The sequence below is a fragment of the Macrobrachium nipponense genome, chromosome 22, assembly GCF_015104395.2.
Source record: "Macrobrachium nipponense isolate FS-2020 chromosome 22, ASM1510439v2, whole genome shotgun sequence".
NCBI classification, from domain to species: domain Eukaryota; kingdom Metazoa; phylum Arthropoda; class Malacostraca; order Decapoda; family Palaemonidae; genus Macrobrachium; species Macrobrachium nipponense.
Window position 1 is genome coordinate 10,315,558 of NC_087213.1, and position 13,697 is coordinate 10,329,254.

Sequence of the window (13,697 nt, forward strand, 5' to 3'; positions counted from 1 at the left end):
AGGAATAGAGTACCTTTGCTACTAGGCATTGCAAAGGTCAGATGGCGCTCAGTGAAAGGTACTATATCGTCTGTTCTGGTTGAGTATTTGATGTGTAACTTGCAAGTTTCATTTTATCAATACTGTTTCTCTCTAGATCTGACCGGGCAAAAGTTTAGAAATATGATATACTTGAAAGCAAAGTTCAAAAACTTCACTAGTACCATATTTGCATCTTGTAGGTAATAGCAAAATGTATTTTTTAGTCCATGAACATTTCAAACTTTTAAACCAAGTCAGAGGTAGTTATATTAATTGAACATTTTTTTCAAAACTAGACAGTTTGACATTACCCAAAAACATTGGTTTCAGGAGCTGAACGTCTATTAGGAGATATGCTGTGTCTAGGCGGTGCTGCCCTCTATGGGATAAGCAACGTAGCACAAGAATATGTAGTCAAGACCTATGACAGCGTTGAGTTTCTTGGCATGATGGGTCTTTTTGGGTCGCTTATCAATGGCATTCAATTGTTAGTACGGTATTGTATACACATAACGACTTCGCTGTTTTCTTAATTTTAATCACCTACCCTTTATTTCTGTTTCTCTCGGTATCAGTTAACTTTCCTCATGCTCATCATGTTAGGCCTAACAGTAAGTTTTCTCTTGGTATTCCTAGAGAATTTCCATTATAAATATAATAGAGTTATCGAGGTTTATTATTAAAATCAAAATAACATTAATTCCAGAATTCTCTTATACTTTCAAATATATTTGACTTGTGTTTAGAAGTACGGTTTTTCCAAATGTAACTTGACCTCTACTGAAGATTTCCAGGTATTTTAAGGGTCTTAAGCTTTTATGTAGAAGTATTTCATTTGCTAATGCTTAGACATTTCCCTGTGGTGTCCGTTCCTATCCCCTTATCTTTCCTCATCCCTTATTCCTTTCTGTTATTGGTGACGCTTCTTTCTCATCCTTTGGCTTTGTTCTGCCAAACTTTTACGAATGTTCCCCGCCACCTTTTCGTTTGTGCGCTTAATTCTATGATGTTTCTATTACCTATAATTTCCCTTTCGTTTCTTTTCTTTCGCACACAATTTCATGATGAAATGCTATATATATATATATATATATATATATATATATATATATATATATATATATAGATATATATATATATATATATATATATATATATTTATTCTTTCTCGTTCTTGTTGAGTTTCTGAACATTTATATTTCATTTCTTTGCTCTGCTTATCGTTTTTTTCCTTGGTCTCTCTCTTCCCCCTTTCTTCGCGCCTTCCTTTTGCCTTTTTTACGGTCTTTGTTTCATTCCTCCTCGTTCGCAATTTTACGCTTGTGCTCCCCCTATTTTTTCTTATTTTCTCTCCTTTCCCTTCTTCCTCGTTGCTCCCGACCCTTCTCATTTTTTCCCTTTCCATTTTCTTACCTGCTTCTTTTCCTCTCGGTCTTTTTTTTTTTTTTTTACTTTCCATGGCACTGCTACTCCTACCCCCTCCCCCACACCCCCTTTTCCACCTTGCACTTACTCTCTCTCTTGTTTGTGTTCCTCAACATCCTTTGGTTCTATCCTTTTTTGTTTTCCCGGCTGCCCCCTTTTACCCTTGCGCCTTCTCCACGTCCTTTGTTTCCCCTTCCGACAGAGCGATATTGGAGAGGAACGACGTCGGCTCCGTTCGGTGGGACACGTGGCCCGTTCTGGCACTCGTAGGAGGGTTCAGCGCGGCCCAGTTCCTCTTCTACGTGGTGGCACCCGCTGTCATTCGCGTCACTTCGGCCACCGCTCTCAATCTAGCACTCTTCACCGCGGATTTTTACATTCTCATAACTGGCATTGCGCTCTTCAAGTTCAAGGTACTCACTGATGGGCTCTGGAAAAGACCCATTTGTCATATAAATTTGCAAGGTTTTTAGGTTTCAAATTTACTGATTAAATTTCATGGTAGTAGTCTGCAAACTGCTCATGACCTAAGGTGGTATTTTTTACTTTTATTTATTTATTTATTTATTTATTTTTAGGTCCCTAGGGTACTAATTGGTTCCTAGTTGCTAACATTTCTGCTGTGTAACTTGAATAGTGTTCTTCTGAATTTCAAGTTTCAAAGATTTTATGATAAACTTTAGAGAACACTTTCGGAGTATGAGAGAACTTTCAAGAAATACACAAATCGCAAGATATGCATTCGAATGGTTTTCATTTTTAAAAAAATCAAGGAACAATAGTGCACTTTTGCCCACATAAAATTTAACAAACTATAAAATTCTGATTCTTATTTAATGGTCCAAATATACTAGCTATATAACACCAACACATGGAATTCAAAATTGGTCCATTATGATCTTTTCAATTTGGCAAGATTTCATATTTCTTTCCGCCTCCTTACATTGAACAACTGATTGAGGTTTTTGGGACGCTATGAATTTCTCTTGTAACTGACATAGAACTCATAAGGCATCGTCTGAAGAAATGTTGATTTTGTCAGTTCACCTTGTGTGTTTACTGTTCTGATGCATTGATAACAGTTTTGAGACAATATTGTCATATAACTTGCACAGTGTTCTCCATGGTCATGGGTACTGTTCGAAATATTAACCATCTGTCCTACAATCTTTATAGAGAAATCAATTTCTTATGAATATCACAATTTTCTTCCATTTGAAAGGGCCTCAAGTGGCCCTTATATCATGAAAATTTTCATGCAGCCTTCGCTTTTAACTATATTCATTTGTGAAGTCTTATTAATAGGTTCTTCTTAATACAAGTGGAGACATTAAAAGTAATGATACATATAGGTTGCTTGGTTTAGGTAGAATATTTCCTAAAATGTGTCGATAATATCAAACCGTCCTTTATAAGGTAATCATGAAGTAGGCTTAAGTATGTGACAAAAAGGTCATTCACCCCATTGGAACAAGTGGAGAAACATTTCCAATTTGTAACTGCAGATATTCTCATGGACAGGTTACAATGTCTTGTCAATTCCTCCTTCGATGAGATTAATGTTACTTGTTTTTTTATTGAGCTGGCCTTATGCCAGCACGGCCTCTTGCTCATTGAGCAGCCCGTAAGGATATTACTTACAGAACGTTCGTTTGTTAATCCTTTGCTGTGTTGCCACGCGTAGCGGGTTTCCCTACGGTAGGGGAAATCAGGTGTTCATTATGGGATAGGTGAACCTACGGGAAAAATTACCTTTGTGTAGGGGGATATAGGAAAATTTCACTTATTTCCCTTATGTGTTTTTTTTTCAGTATTCTACATCAAATAAAAAGAAATAATATTGTTGATATGAATAGTAAATAGTGTGAGGTGAAAAATATTAAACAGCCCAACGTAACAACGATAGTATTAAAAACTCGGTATTTGCTCGTGGTAAGGGACATCGATCAGGTTCTGAATCTGACTTGTGACTTTGAATCTCAGTTTAACTTCAGTCTTGCCAGTTCCTAGTTATAAGGATTCTGCGAGTTTATTGTTAATCACATAGACGCTGTTTTGGGATGTCTGTAATTATGACTAAAGTAACTGATAAAAGGTTAGCGTGCCTAAAGGTATAGGAAGGTATAGGAAGGAATGGGAAGAGGAGAGTAGGACTTGAGGATCGTTATCCGGTGGAAAACACGAAAGAGAGAAAGGCCTCATTGCGAAATCTGTGTCAAAGAAATGGTGGCGGGAAAATCGGAACTCATCGGTCCTACGAAATCGGATTCTCATATGCGTTTTGCTAAAAGAGTGATTGCAAATCAGTTAATGGCTTATGTTTGTTGAACTAACTAATGTAGGATTAAAGCAGAAATGAATGCTGTTGCAACGGTAATTAGAAAAAAAATATTCTTTTAGTTGCCTGCAAAGTCAAGGTACTTTGAAAAATATACACAGCAAAATTAATTAAATTCTTAGTGATTGAAGGGTTTTGTGTGTGTTACATCAATGTTTTTTATCTTAGAATAATCTAGCATTTATTTACGTGTACTATAAATGCATTAACATCTCTCGGAAACGTATTTTCATAGGTTACTTGAGTAGAGTCCCTTAATCCTTTCTCATTGATTAAAGGCAGTACTGTTTACGTCCATGATTTTTCCTGTATAACAATCTAAACTACATATTTATATTTATTATAAATGCAATATATGTTTATAATTGTTCTTGTAAAATCTTTTAAAGTAAACAAAATTCTGTGACTAATTCTAGGTGCTGAATCAGTGTTTTTGTAATAATTTACTATTTATTTACAATTCCTATAAATGCATTAAATATTCATACATGATCTCTTTAACGGAGTTCCCTTTATTTCTACTTAAAATTTTTAATGTTTATTTTCAATAAGAACTGACTAAAATTGAATACTTCAGTTTCATTAGTCCTATTATTTAATTTGGTGTCGCCTTGTTAGTTGTTTGATGTGTAGGGGAAAGTAAGGAAAAATCACCGCCGGTTGAAGGGAAAACGCTCGTAATGCGTGGCAACACTGATCGCTTGTCATTTGTTTAGTACGGTGGGTGTCTCTCATGGCGTTTTTTTTTTTTTTTTTTTTTTTTGCTATCCATTTTTGTTTCTAGAGTTTTGTATCGTAACAGTTATGAGGTATGTTGTCTGAAGGTATTTTTTTCATTATTTGTAAATTTATATAGTATTCAACTGAATACTAGTGATGCATCAGTTACACAGTGTATTTTTGCCTATCTATTTTGACTGTGTAAATAGGCTAAGCCTACCTTACTGTCAGTTAGCTTGCCCATCATCTTACCTAGATCTGTCAGTCTTAGCCTGTCTATCTTAAATTAGACAAGCTTAACTTTAAGCTTTGCTTAATTTTTACTGCTGGCAGTTCAAGGGAAATAAGCTACTGATGATTTTTTTTCATGGTAGTTGGGCAAGTTAGTAGTTAGCACTGTAATTTCTGGTAATTTTTCTCCACTTAAATGAACCCTATAGCCTAAGGTACAATCTAGGTACCTACCAACTTGTATCATGCATTTTTAGAATTATGTAGATAATGAAATTCAATTTAAAGACATCCAAAGGAAACATGTACTGACTGCCTTTGGTCGGATGATAGTCAAATGGTGTATTTGACTACGAAAATTACTTTTTCGGTAATTCTATAGGAAAGGGGCGCATGGGCTTTTAAAAAACTATAGTTACCTAGAGTTACAGAGAATAGTGTATAGAATTCTTTGATACCAGTCATCAAGTGAGGAAACACTTACTATTAGTCCCAAAATACGTCACTATACAATTTAAAAACTCGTGAAAAAAAAACTAAGTCGCGGGAGCTCTGTCTCTCACTGAGTCAACTACAGACTGACGTCTGTGTCTGCTCGCGCATGCAAGGACTTAAAAAAAAATAACTAAAGTGACTAATGCAATACATACAGGGTAAAAACCCTTTTTACTTCCCTATTTTTCTATAATCCATTCTTACACAACGAGTATGTTAAATTTTCTCGCACGGCTATTTTGTTCCTCGTCATCATGGCAGTAGCTTGTACAAGTGTTCCTATGGAAAACTTACCTAAAAACTTAAAACCTTTTCGATGTGAAAGCTGTGTCTTAACGTATGGTGATTTTTGTTTTTGTATGGTTTGTAAGAAGTTCGACCTCGACCCGACCACGGTGACACTCAAAAAACGTGTGACAGCCGTAAACGGAACAGCCAAGGCCTTGTAACCCCTGTGGCGAGTGCGCGCAGCGCAAAAATTCCCACTTGCCAGAACAAACATGTTCTAGAAAAAGTTAGGCTTGTTTTCATCTGCAGAGCCTGATCCTATCATTCTACACTCCCCCCAGTGTAATTTCCATTGAAGTGTTTATTTTTTCCACATGCTTTGTGAAACTCATGTTTTGTGTGTTGGGTGGTCATCATTTCATGTATTAATCCTTCTAGCCTAACAGTTAGGGTAACCCCCCCCCCAAATTTTTTTTTTTTTTTTTGCTTTTACTTTTACCTTGAAATATACCACAATGTGTCAGCCCCATATGAGTTTTAGAACATTACAAATTGATTGTAGGTGAGAAACTGATATAGCCAATAATTAATATGAACCAGTTTTATATATGTATTTTCTTAACAAATGTAAATTTTATTCTGTGGTAACTTTCTTACTAAGTCAGGGATCCGTTGTCATGTTTTATATTTTTAACAATTTATGAAGCAGCTCTTTTATTTTCGTGCTTCATTTCTACCTGTGTTAAATTAATATATCCTTAGTGTTATAGTCATTTTCCATTCAGTGGAAATGTTAGATAAATATTAGATCATATCTCGATAAGTTTGCATGGACTTAACTAAATGTTTGATAGTACTTTTCAGTATTTCTATGCCATTACAGGTAGCCAACATTAATCAGGTTTTCTTGCCAGGTTGTTCAGTGAAATGATATTAAAGACAGAATTTCATTAAAATTATGTCAATGTAATTTGTTAATGTTTAGATTATGTGGATTATCTTGCAAGCTTTTCAGATGAACTCTTTCATATGCTTCCAGAGCACTTGGTGTCTACATTAAACTTCTTTTTTTTTCCAGTTCCATCCACTGTATTTCCTGTCATACATTCTGGTGGTTACAGGTGTTATAGTTTTTGTTATTAAGCCCACTCCTATTGCTTCAACTAACAGAGGTTATTACAGGTAAGTTATATTCATTGTGAATTTTAGTCACTGGTTACATATGAAAGTAAATTATCTGCTCTTTTTCTTGAAATGACCATATTTTATAAGTTGTACTGCATTAGAGTATGTACAGTATTGGATAACCTAATATCTTGAATATGTCTTAGTTACTAGAGTCCATTGTTCGTGTTTCAGATGGTTTCAGTAATTTACTAGATGGGATTAAATGCGCTAATTTTCAGAAATCCAATTTGATTTCATGGTGGAGAAATGTATGCTGTGGCTTCCTTATTTACCCAATTTTTAAGCATTGGTGAAAGTAACTTACATGCACGAACGACATATGTTTGCAATACAGGAGATATTTTGTATGCCTTAAATGAATTATTTCAAGAACATTTTCTGATACAAACGCTGAACTGTTAAATTGAGATGAAAAGGAACAGGAAAATGGAACATGACCCCAAAATAGAAATGGTGAGAGAGAATTCAGAAATGTAACAGCAAAGGAAAATAAAATCACAAGATAGACTAAGTTCCAGTTTTAATAATGATGTGAAGCAGTTGCTTGCCAGATGTTGCAGAGCCAGCTTAGAGCAGTAGCAGTTCCCGATTTTCATCTTGACATTGGTAAAGCAGCCTATCTGTAGAAAAGGGACAGATATATCAATAAAGTATTGTATGGCAATTTATAAAAGATATAGGCAATATGGACACTTTACCACCAACTGAAACATTTCATCTGTAATTTTGTTCCTCTGTATGTAATAAGTTCTGATGTGAAAAATACTGTTTAGGTTTGCCCACTTTCTTGCATTTTTTAAATTTTTATGAAACATTAAAGGGTCAAACAGCTCCATCTAGTGGCACCCGTGAAAATAGTTACTACCTACATCCTTAGGAAAAAGTTTGAATGCTACAGGCATATCAGATACTGTATAATGCTACCAACTATACTTATGTAAATTCTTTTTTTCATATTACTATATTAATTAACTTTCTTGCTCAAGGAATACTATTTTGCTAACGTGTCAGATTTTTTCAGGGAAATTTCAGTTGGACGATCAAGTAGTGGAAATGAGGTAGAACTGACGACGACTCCTGGAACAGCAACAAGCAGTATGGGTGGAGGTGCTTCCTTTACCGAGTGGCCTCCTCTGCCTCCAGAAGTCAGAGGGTGCCCAGACTATCCTTACCCCCATTCCCATTCATCAGAATTTAGGCAAGGTAATGATGGTAGAGTGTGGGATCCCCTTAAAAAACTCAGGCTTGAAATAATTTTCATGCTATACGTATTTGTAATGCAGGTCCTTACCTCTGTGATGTAAGGCCAGGAATGCTAAATGTTATAAACCACCTAAAACTCTTGTTGTCTTTGGACTTACCGATATGTGCTCATTTGCATTTATTTATCACTTTCATCTGTATTGTAATGTACAATTACATTTTAGCTATTTCTGTCTTGATCACACATGAGTATTTTTATTCTGTGGAAGCTGCTTGGGCAGATTAAAGACCTTTGAAGTTTTGGTATGTAAGATTATGTAGATATTTTTCATAATGACTTTGGACAAAAGTTTCTATTACTTACAGTTTTTTACTCTTGCACTATTTACTTATTCATATATAAAACTTGCTCCATGTCAGTTCTTAGTGATCTGAGATTAATCTACACATTTTGAAAAAGATGAAAAATTTATGAGAAATATTAAATGTCTATGTATATGTGAGTTTGATAGGAACTTTGAATTTTCATAACTAAAGAAAAAGATGGAAAAGTAAAAACAGTGGAATGGGTAATAGAACAGGTTCAAAAAGGTATTAAAGTTAAAGAATTAACTACTGTAGTGGAGTAGCTTTTGTTCTTAATTGTCATTCTGTGTGGAAGGATTATTAAAAAATCACACTAAACAAAATCTACCAAAGTTTCATTGGAGAGAGAATGAAGACTTCCACTAGCATAATGGGCGGTGATGGGTTATATTTAGTTCTTATTCATATTGTAACCAGCCTTCCTTGTGTAATGCCTGGCAGCACATACACAAAAGGTGGGAGAGACAGAAGATTTTGTTTGTTATACTGTATTGTTATTGGTATGTTAACCCTTTCACTGTGCGAGATTGATCTTGTTCAATGAAAGGTTTCATCCAGAATGTTGGACTTGCCTCCTCAATCATAATTCTTCAAGTTTGAGCTAGGCAGTTTGTGACAGATGTTGCGTTGACCTCATCATTGTTAGGAGCTTTTGTCTATATTGTAGAGATAAATAACAACAGTTGATTTCTTATGTACAGGATGATTTAAGGATGAGAGGGTAATCCTTCAGTAATCACCAAAATGCTTTGGAGGGAGGAAGGTTCCTTTGATGATGAAGTACAGAGGCTTTTAATTGGAAGTGACATTAATATTAGTTAACCTGGTAGAGAATGGGACTTTGTGGCACTGCAAGATAATGGTGATGTTAACAATATGCAAAATATTTATTAAAAGCTTCATGTAGAGATACAAGTACAAAAGATGATAGAAAGTTGTTCTACTTGAAGATATACAGTATCTGAAAATAAAATGCCTTAATTAAGCATCAAATAGTCCTTCAATTAATTTTACCATGTATAGTTATGTGTTTTATGTGATTTTCTGTGGAAGGTTGAGAATTTTTTAGTGTTGTGCTTGTTACCAATAAAAGTTTTACAAGATGAGTATCTTTCATGTTAATTGTTTGGAGAAGAGTCTGAAAAGAAACCCATTGCAAAGCTAGAAATAGGTCAAATGTGTACAAGTATACACTGGTACTGTAAGTAAGTAGCTTGTAATTATGGGCTTTACATTAATGCTATTTCGGTCTGTCAGTATTCGCAACATTCACTTGACGTTTGAAGTGTTGAAATCTTTGTCGTAGATGATTTATATATTTTTTTTATGGCTACCAGCTTATTTTAGAAACGGGATATTAGTGCATACAGTCTAGATGGGCTTATCATTTTTATACTTTCTAGGTACAGCAGGTGTAGGCCCTCCCCCAACTGAGTATCCAAGCACTCCACCATCACCACCTCAACAGTTTAGATCCTTACCTCGCCCTTCTCGACGAGAGCAGTACCCAATGGGAAGTCAAGGTGGTGGTCAGAGGTCGGCTACTCTCCACCGCCCAGCGCGGGTACGTTTCCAACTTGAGTAAGGGTCGCCTCGCTTCTTGTTCGCTTTTTTACAGGTGTGGAATTTAGAAGTTGTTTTTTTTTATAAATTGAGAACAGTTTTAGCCAGCCTAAACTAAAACTTGTCTTGAGTGCACTAGACTAGTCTGAGGTCTGATAGTGTATTTAGTGATATATTTAGCAACTGAATTTTTTTTTCACAGACAATACCAGGCTGTATATTCTTTTATATGTGATCAGCATTATTATTCTCCGTATGTAAGGTGACCGGTATCAAATTCTAAAATCCACATCTGCATCAGCTTTGCTTAATGTCGAGTGCACAATGATTTTTACCTGCATCTAGCTGATGTTTGCTTGTTTTGCATAAGGGCCACATATAGCTTTTTTTGTATAAGGATGGTAAGAAGCTTTGTGCATTCGTCTGTTCAAATAAAAGTATCATAATCTTGCCATTCCTGAGCAGAAGAGAGATATCAAGCAGAATCTTCTTGGATTAGCATTAAAGTGGTATGATGTAGATGTTGTGAAGTTGAAAGTCTTGCACACAGCAAAGGAAAATCGTTTATAAAGAAAGCTGTGATATACTTTTTGTTATAAAGTTAGAAGTTTACAGATATTGTGGATTAGTTCCAGAAATTAAGATTTGACAGAGTAGCTGTCATGTTACAATTTCTATTCCAATGCTTGTCCCTGGGTTTTTATGTGATGGCCTCTCATTTTTATAGCTCATATACTGAAGTTTTGATATAAATTACATTTGTACTGAAAAAATTTGTCAATTTAGATTATAGGAATTTATATAACAAAGACAAGTAAAAGAAGTTAGTCATAGTTTAGGAAAATATTATTATACCAGTAACAAGTTCTTTGCAGTTTTAAATATTTTAATGTAAAGTGAAGTTTCCTTATAAAATGAGCACTGTATGTAAATTACTGTTGCTGGGAGTGACATAATTCAAAGACAATACCATAAACTTCATTTCCCTTTACTTTTTTAGTGTCTAGTAGTAAGATAATGTAATGCCCACAGACTGCATACAAAAATGCCTATCATTCAAGATAGATAAAGTTTCATTTCTAAAAATAAAACTAAATTTTATAAAAGAGAACAATATACTTTTAAGTTAAGATATTTAGAAATATCATTGGTATCAACAGTGATTTTATTGTTGAGTTCTTGTTTTGGCTAAGTATCAAATGTATGTCTCTCACCATACATCCTGGATGTGAATTGATACATTTCTGAAGCAAGAAGGCAATGATGAAATCACCATTGATAGAGAAAGCTAAAAAAAAATTGAACAAATGCTTATTTGACACTGCTAAAAAAGGAGTGACATTGTAGGTGATTAAGCTCATTCAAGGAGAGAGATATATCTTCATTTCCTAGTTTAATGTTATCTAGTTATTGTGCCAGTAATTGGAAATGGGATCTTTAGAATACAGATTTTCCCAAGTCTATAAAAAGCAAATTAATCTTGAAGCTTACTATACAGATGTTTATCACTCGCTAGACGTTCTAGTTAATATTAATAGTAGTACTGCTTACTCAAAGAAAATTCAAGCAACTCACAACTACTACAGCATCCAGTAATGTATTGCCAAAATCTTTGATGTAATTAATTTTTATTTAAAGGTAATTCAGTACAGTATATTTTATCAACTGATTCATGCATCCTTTTGAATTCCATGTTACTTTTTGTTCGTAAATGCCAGTTTTTGTCTATACCATCTTATCAGAATAGATTTTACTCTGGTAAATTAATTTTGCAGTTAACTTTCAGCTATTTATCTTTTATAATATGGCTTAATGTCACTGATCAACTAAAAGCAAGGATATATAGATTACATTGAACTATTTTTCAATCAATAAAGTATATTTTGTTGTCACTGACTTACATGTATTGTAAATTGTGATATGTTTACGTATTTCATTAATTTTTTTACTGTCTAAATTCCTTAAAAGTTCAGTTTATATTATATGTAAATTGTTAAGGTTTTTGTAAAATATTTGAAAAACATGACTATAGTACTTCTGTTTCTTGTAATTCAGTTATTCAGCAGGAATTTTGGCAATCAATGCCAAACAAGTCACATTTTATTCTTGCAAAGTATTTTAACACACCCTTTCTCTCTGTCTGCAAGTGCAGATTCTGTCAAAACTGTCCTGAAGCTTTTTACGGGGTAATAAGGCACTGCATTAAACAGTTAAAATGTTATACAACAACGTGCAGTTTGTCTTGAGTGTTACGATGACCTGGCCCCTTAGTATTTATGCCTACTTTGTCAGTCCTCATCGAGACAATAAATCTCTTGCAAACACACTGGTTTTAGGCGTCCATGTTGTTGTAATGTGAACTGATAAAGTAACCAGTACTTTCCCATAGGGGTAGTGCTGTCAGTGCATCTCATGTGATGCACTGTAGGCATTACTTAAGGTTCTTTGCAACATCCCTTTGCCCCTGACTGCTACCCCTTTCATTCCTTTTACTGTACTTCCGTTCATATTTTCTTCCTCCTTTCTTTCACCCTCTGCTAACAATGTTCAATAGAGCAGCTGTTATGTTTAACTCATGTTACATCTTAAAAACCTCTTACTCTCAATTTTCTTTTGAGCACAGAATAACCTCATAGGTCTCAGTACTTGGCCTTTGGCCTAAATTGTATATTCTATCTGTAACCAGGTCTTAAATTTAACTGGGAATTAAAGATAAACAACAGGTGAAAAGGGTGATTAATAATCAAAGTGAGTACTGTATAAAGAAAAGTTTGGATATTATCATAAAACAAAAATTGTCTTATTATAGTCTTGTACAATTATTACTCTACACATTTCCCTTTGGGTATCACTGAAGAACTAGGTTTTACTTTAGATTTCGAGCAGGAAGATGAGCATTCATTTAATGCCAGCTCAGAATGATGAGCAATACGTATGTATAGGTTTGATTGGTAAAATGTTTAAAACAAAGCCCTTCTCAGCGTCAGTCTACATGAGCTCAATAAACTTTTAAAAATTTATTAAATGGCAAATTGTTGTCAAAATTGTTGTCTCAGAATGCATCAAATTGATAAAATGAGTAAAATAGATAACAGTCCCTCTCAATTGCTAGGTGGTTGAATATACAGTACCATACTTAATAATCAAGATACTCAGTCCCTTCAGTTGTTTTCCTCTTATTTCCTTACTCTTTCATCTTATAAAACTTTTCAGAGATAGTGGGTGACATTTAATTGCTCTAAGACAGATGGAAAGGGAGGAATAAAATTCTCAAATATTCAAGTCATGATATTTTTTTTTTATTGTAATTGTTTTGACAAATTTTCTGCCTCTTAATGAACAGTGACTTTTATGTGAAGTTACAGAAAGATTTGTTCTCAAATTTTATCAGATAGTGAAGTATAAATACTTACGTATTTGGATTTATGAATGTTCAAACTTAAAAACCTTGCTTTTGAGTTTCCACTTAGTAAAACTAATCTTTGTTAGTTTTAAGTGCTTTAGTCTGGCTTTGATATTTTAAATACTTTGCAATCCTTGCCTTTGGTTCTATAATTCTTGTAATAACTAATTTTACAAACATGGGAACATTTTATCTTTTCATGAATTTTCATTGATCTTACACTGACCAGTAACTACTATTATACACATGCACACATTGAAATATATGTTTGTACAGTGTATGCACATACAAGAGTATGAACTATGTAACATTAGAGCCAAAATATGCACAGCAAAGTCCATACACACTTAATCTTACATTACATGTATACCATATTAGTGATATAATGCATGCATAATTTAAGGGGGCAATAATTAAGTAATGTAGGTGTTTAACATTGGTGCAGTGTTATTTAAGAGGTAAAATCATCACTAAGGGTTTTATTTTTAAACTTCTACAGACATTGGAGATTTGCCT

At 34.2% G+C, this 13,697-nt stretch overlaps 1 protein-coding gene across 6 annotated transcripts in view; it reads left to right on the top strand.

Moving 5' to 3' along the window:
- Positions 1–13,697, top strand: part of LOC135198481 (solute carrier family 35 member F2-like) — a 360,961-nt gene that overhangs the window by 305,188 nt on the left and 42,076 nt on the right. For 3 of the 6 annotated variants that reach the window (XM_064226058.1, XM_064226059.1, XM_064226061.1), the window contains exons 6-10: positions 352–517; positions 1,649–1,859; positions 6,537–6,640; positions 7,668–7,849; positions 9,619–9,796. In XM_064226058.1, the coding sequence (XP_064082128.1) occupies positions 352–517; positions 1,649–1,859; positions 6,537–6,640; positions 7,668–7,849; positions 9,619–9,796 (841 nt within the window). The remainder of the gene's footprint in view (positions 1–351; positions 518–1,648; positions 1,860–6,536; positions 6,641–7,667; positions 7,850–9,618; positions 9,797–13,697) is intronic. The other 3 variants (XM_064226060.1, XM_064226063.1, XM_064226062.1) reach the window with 2 other exon arrangements.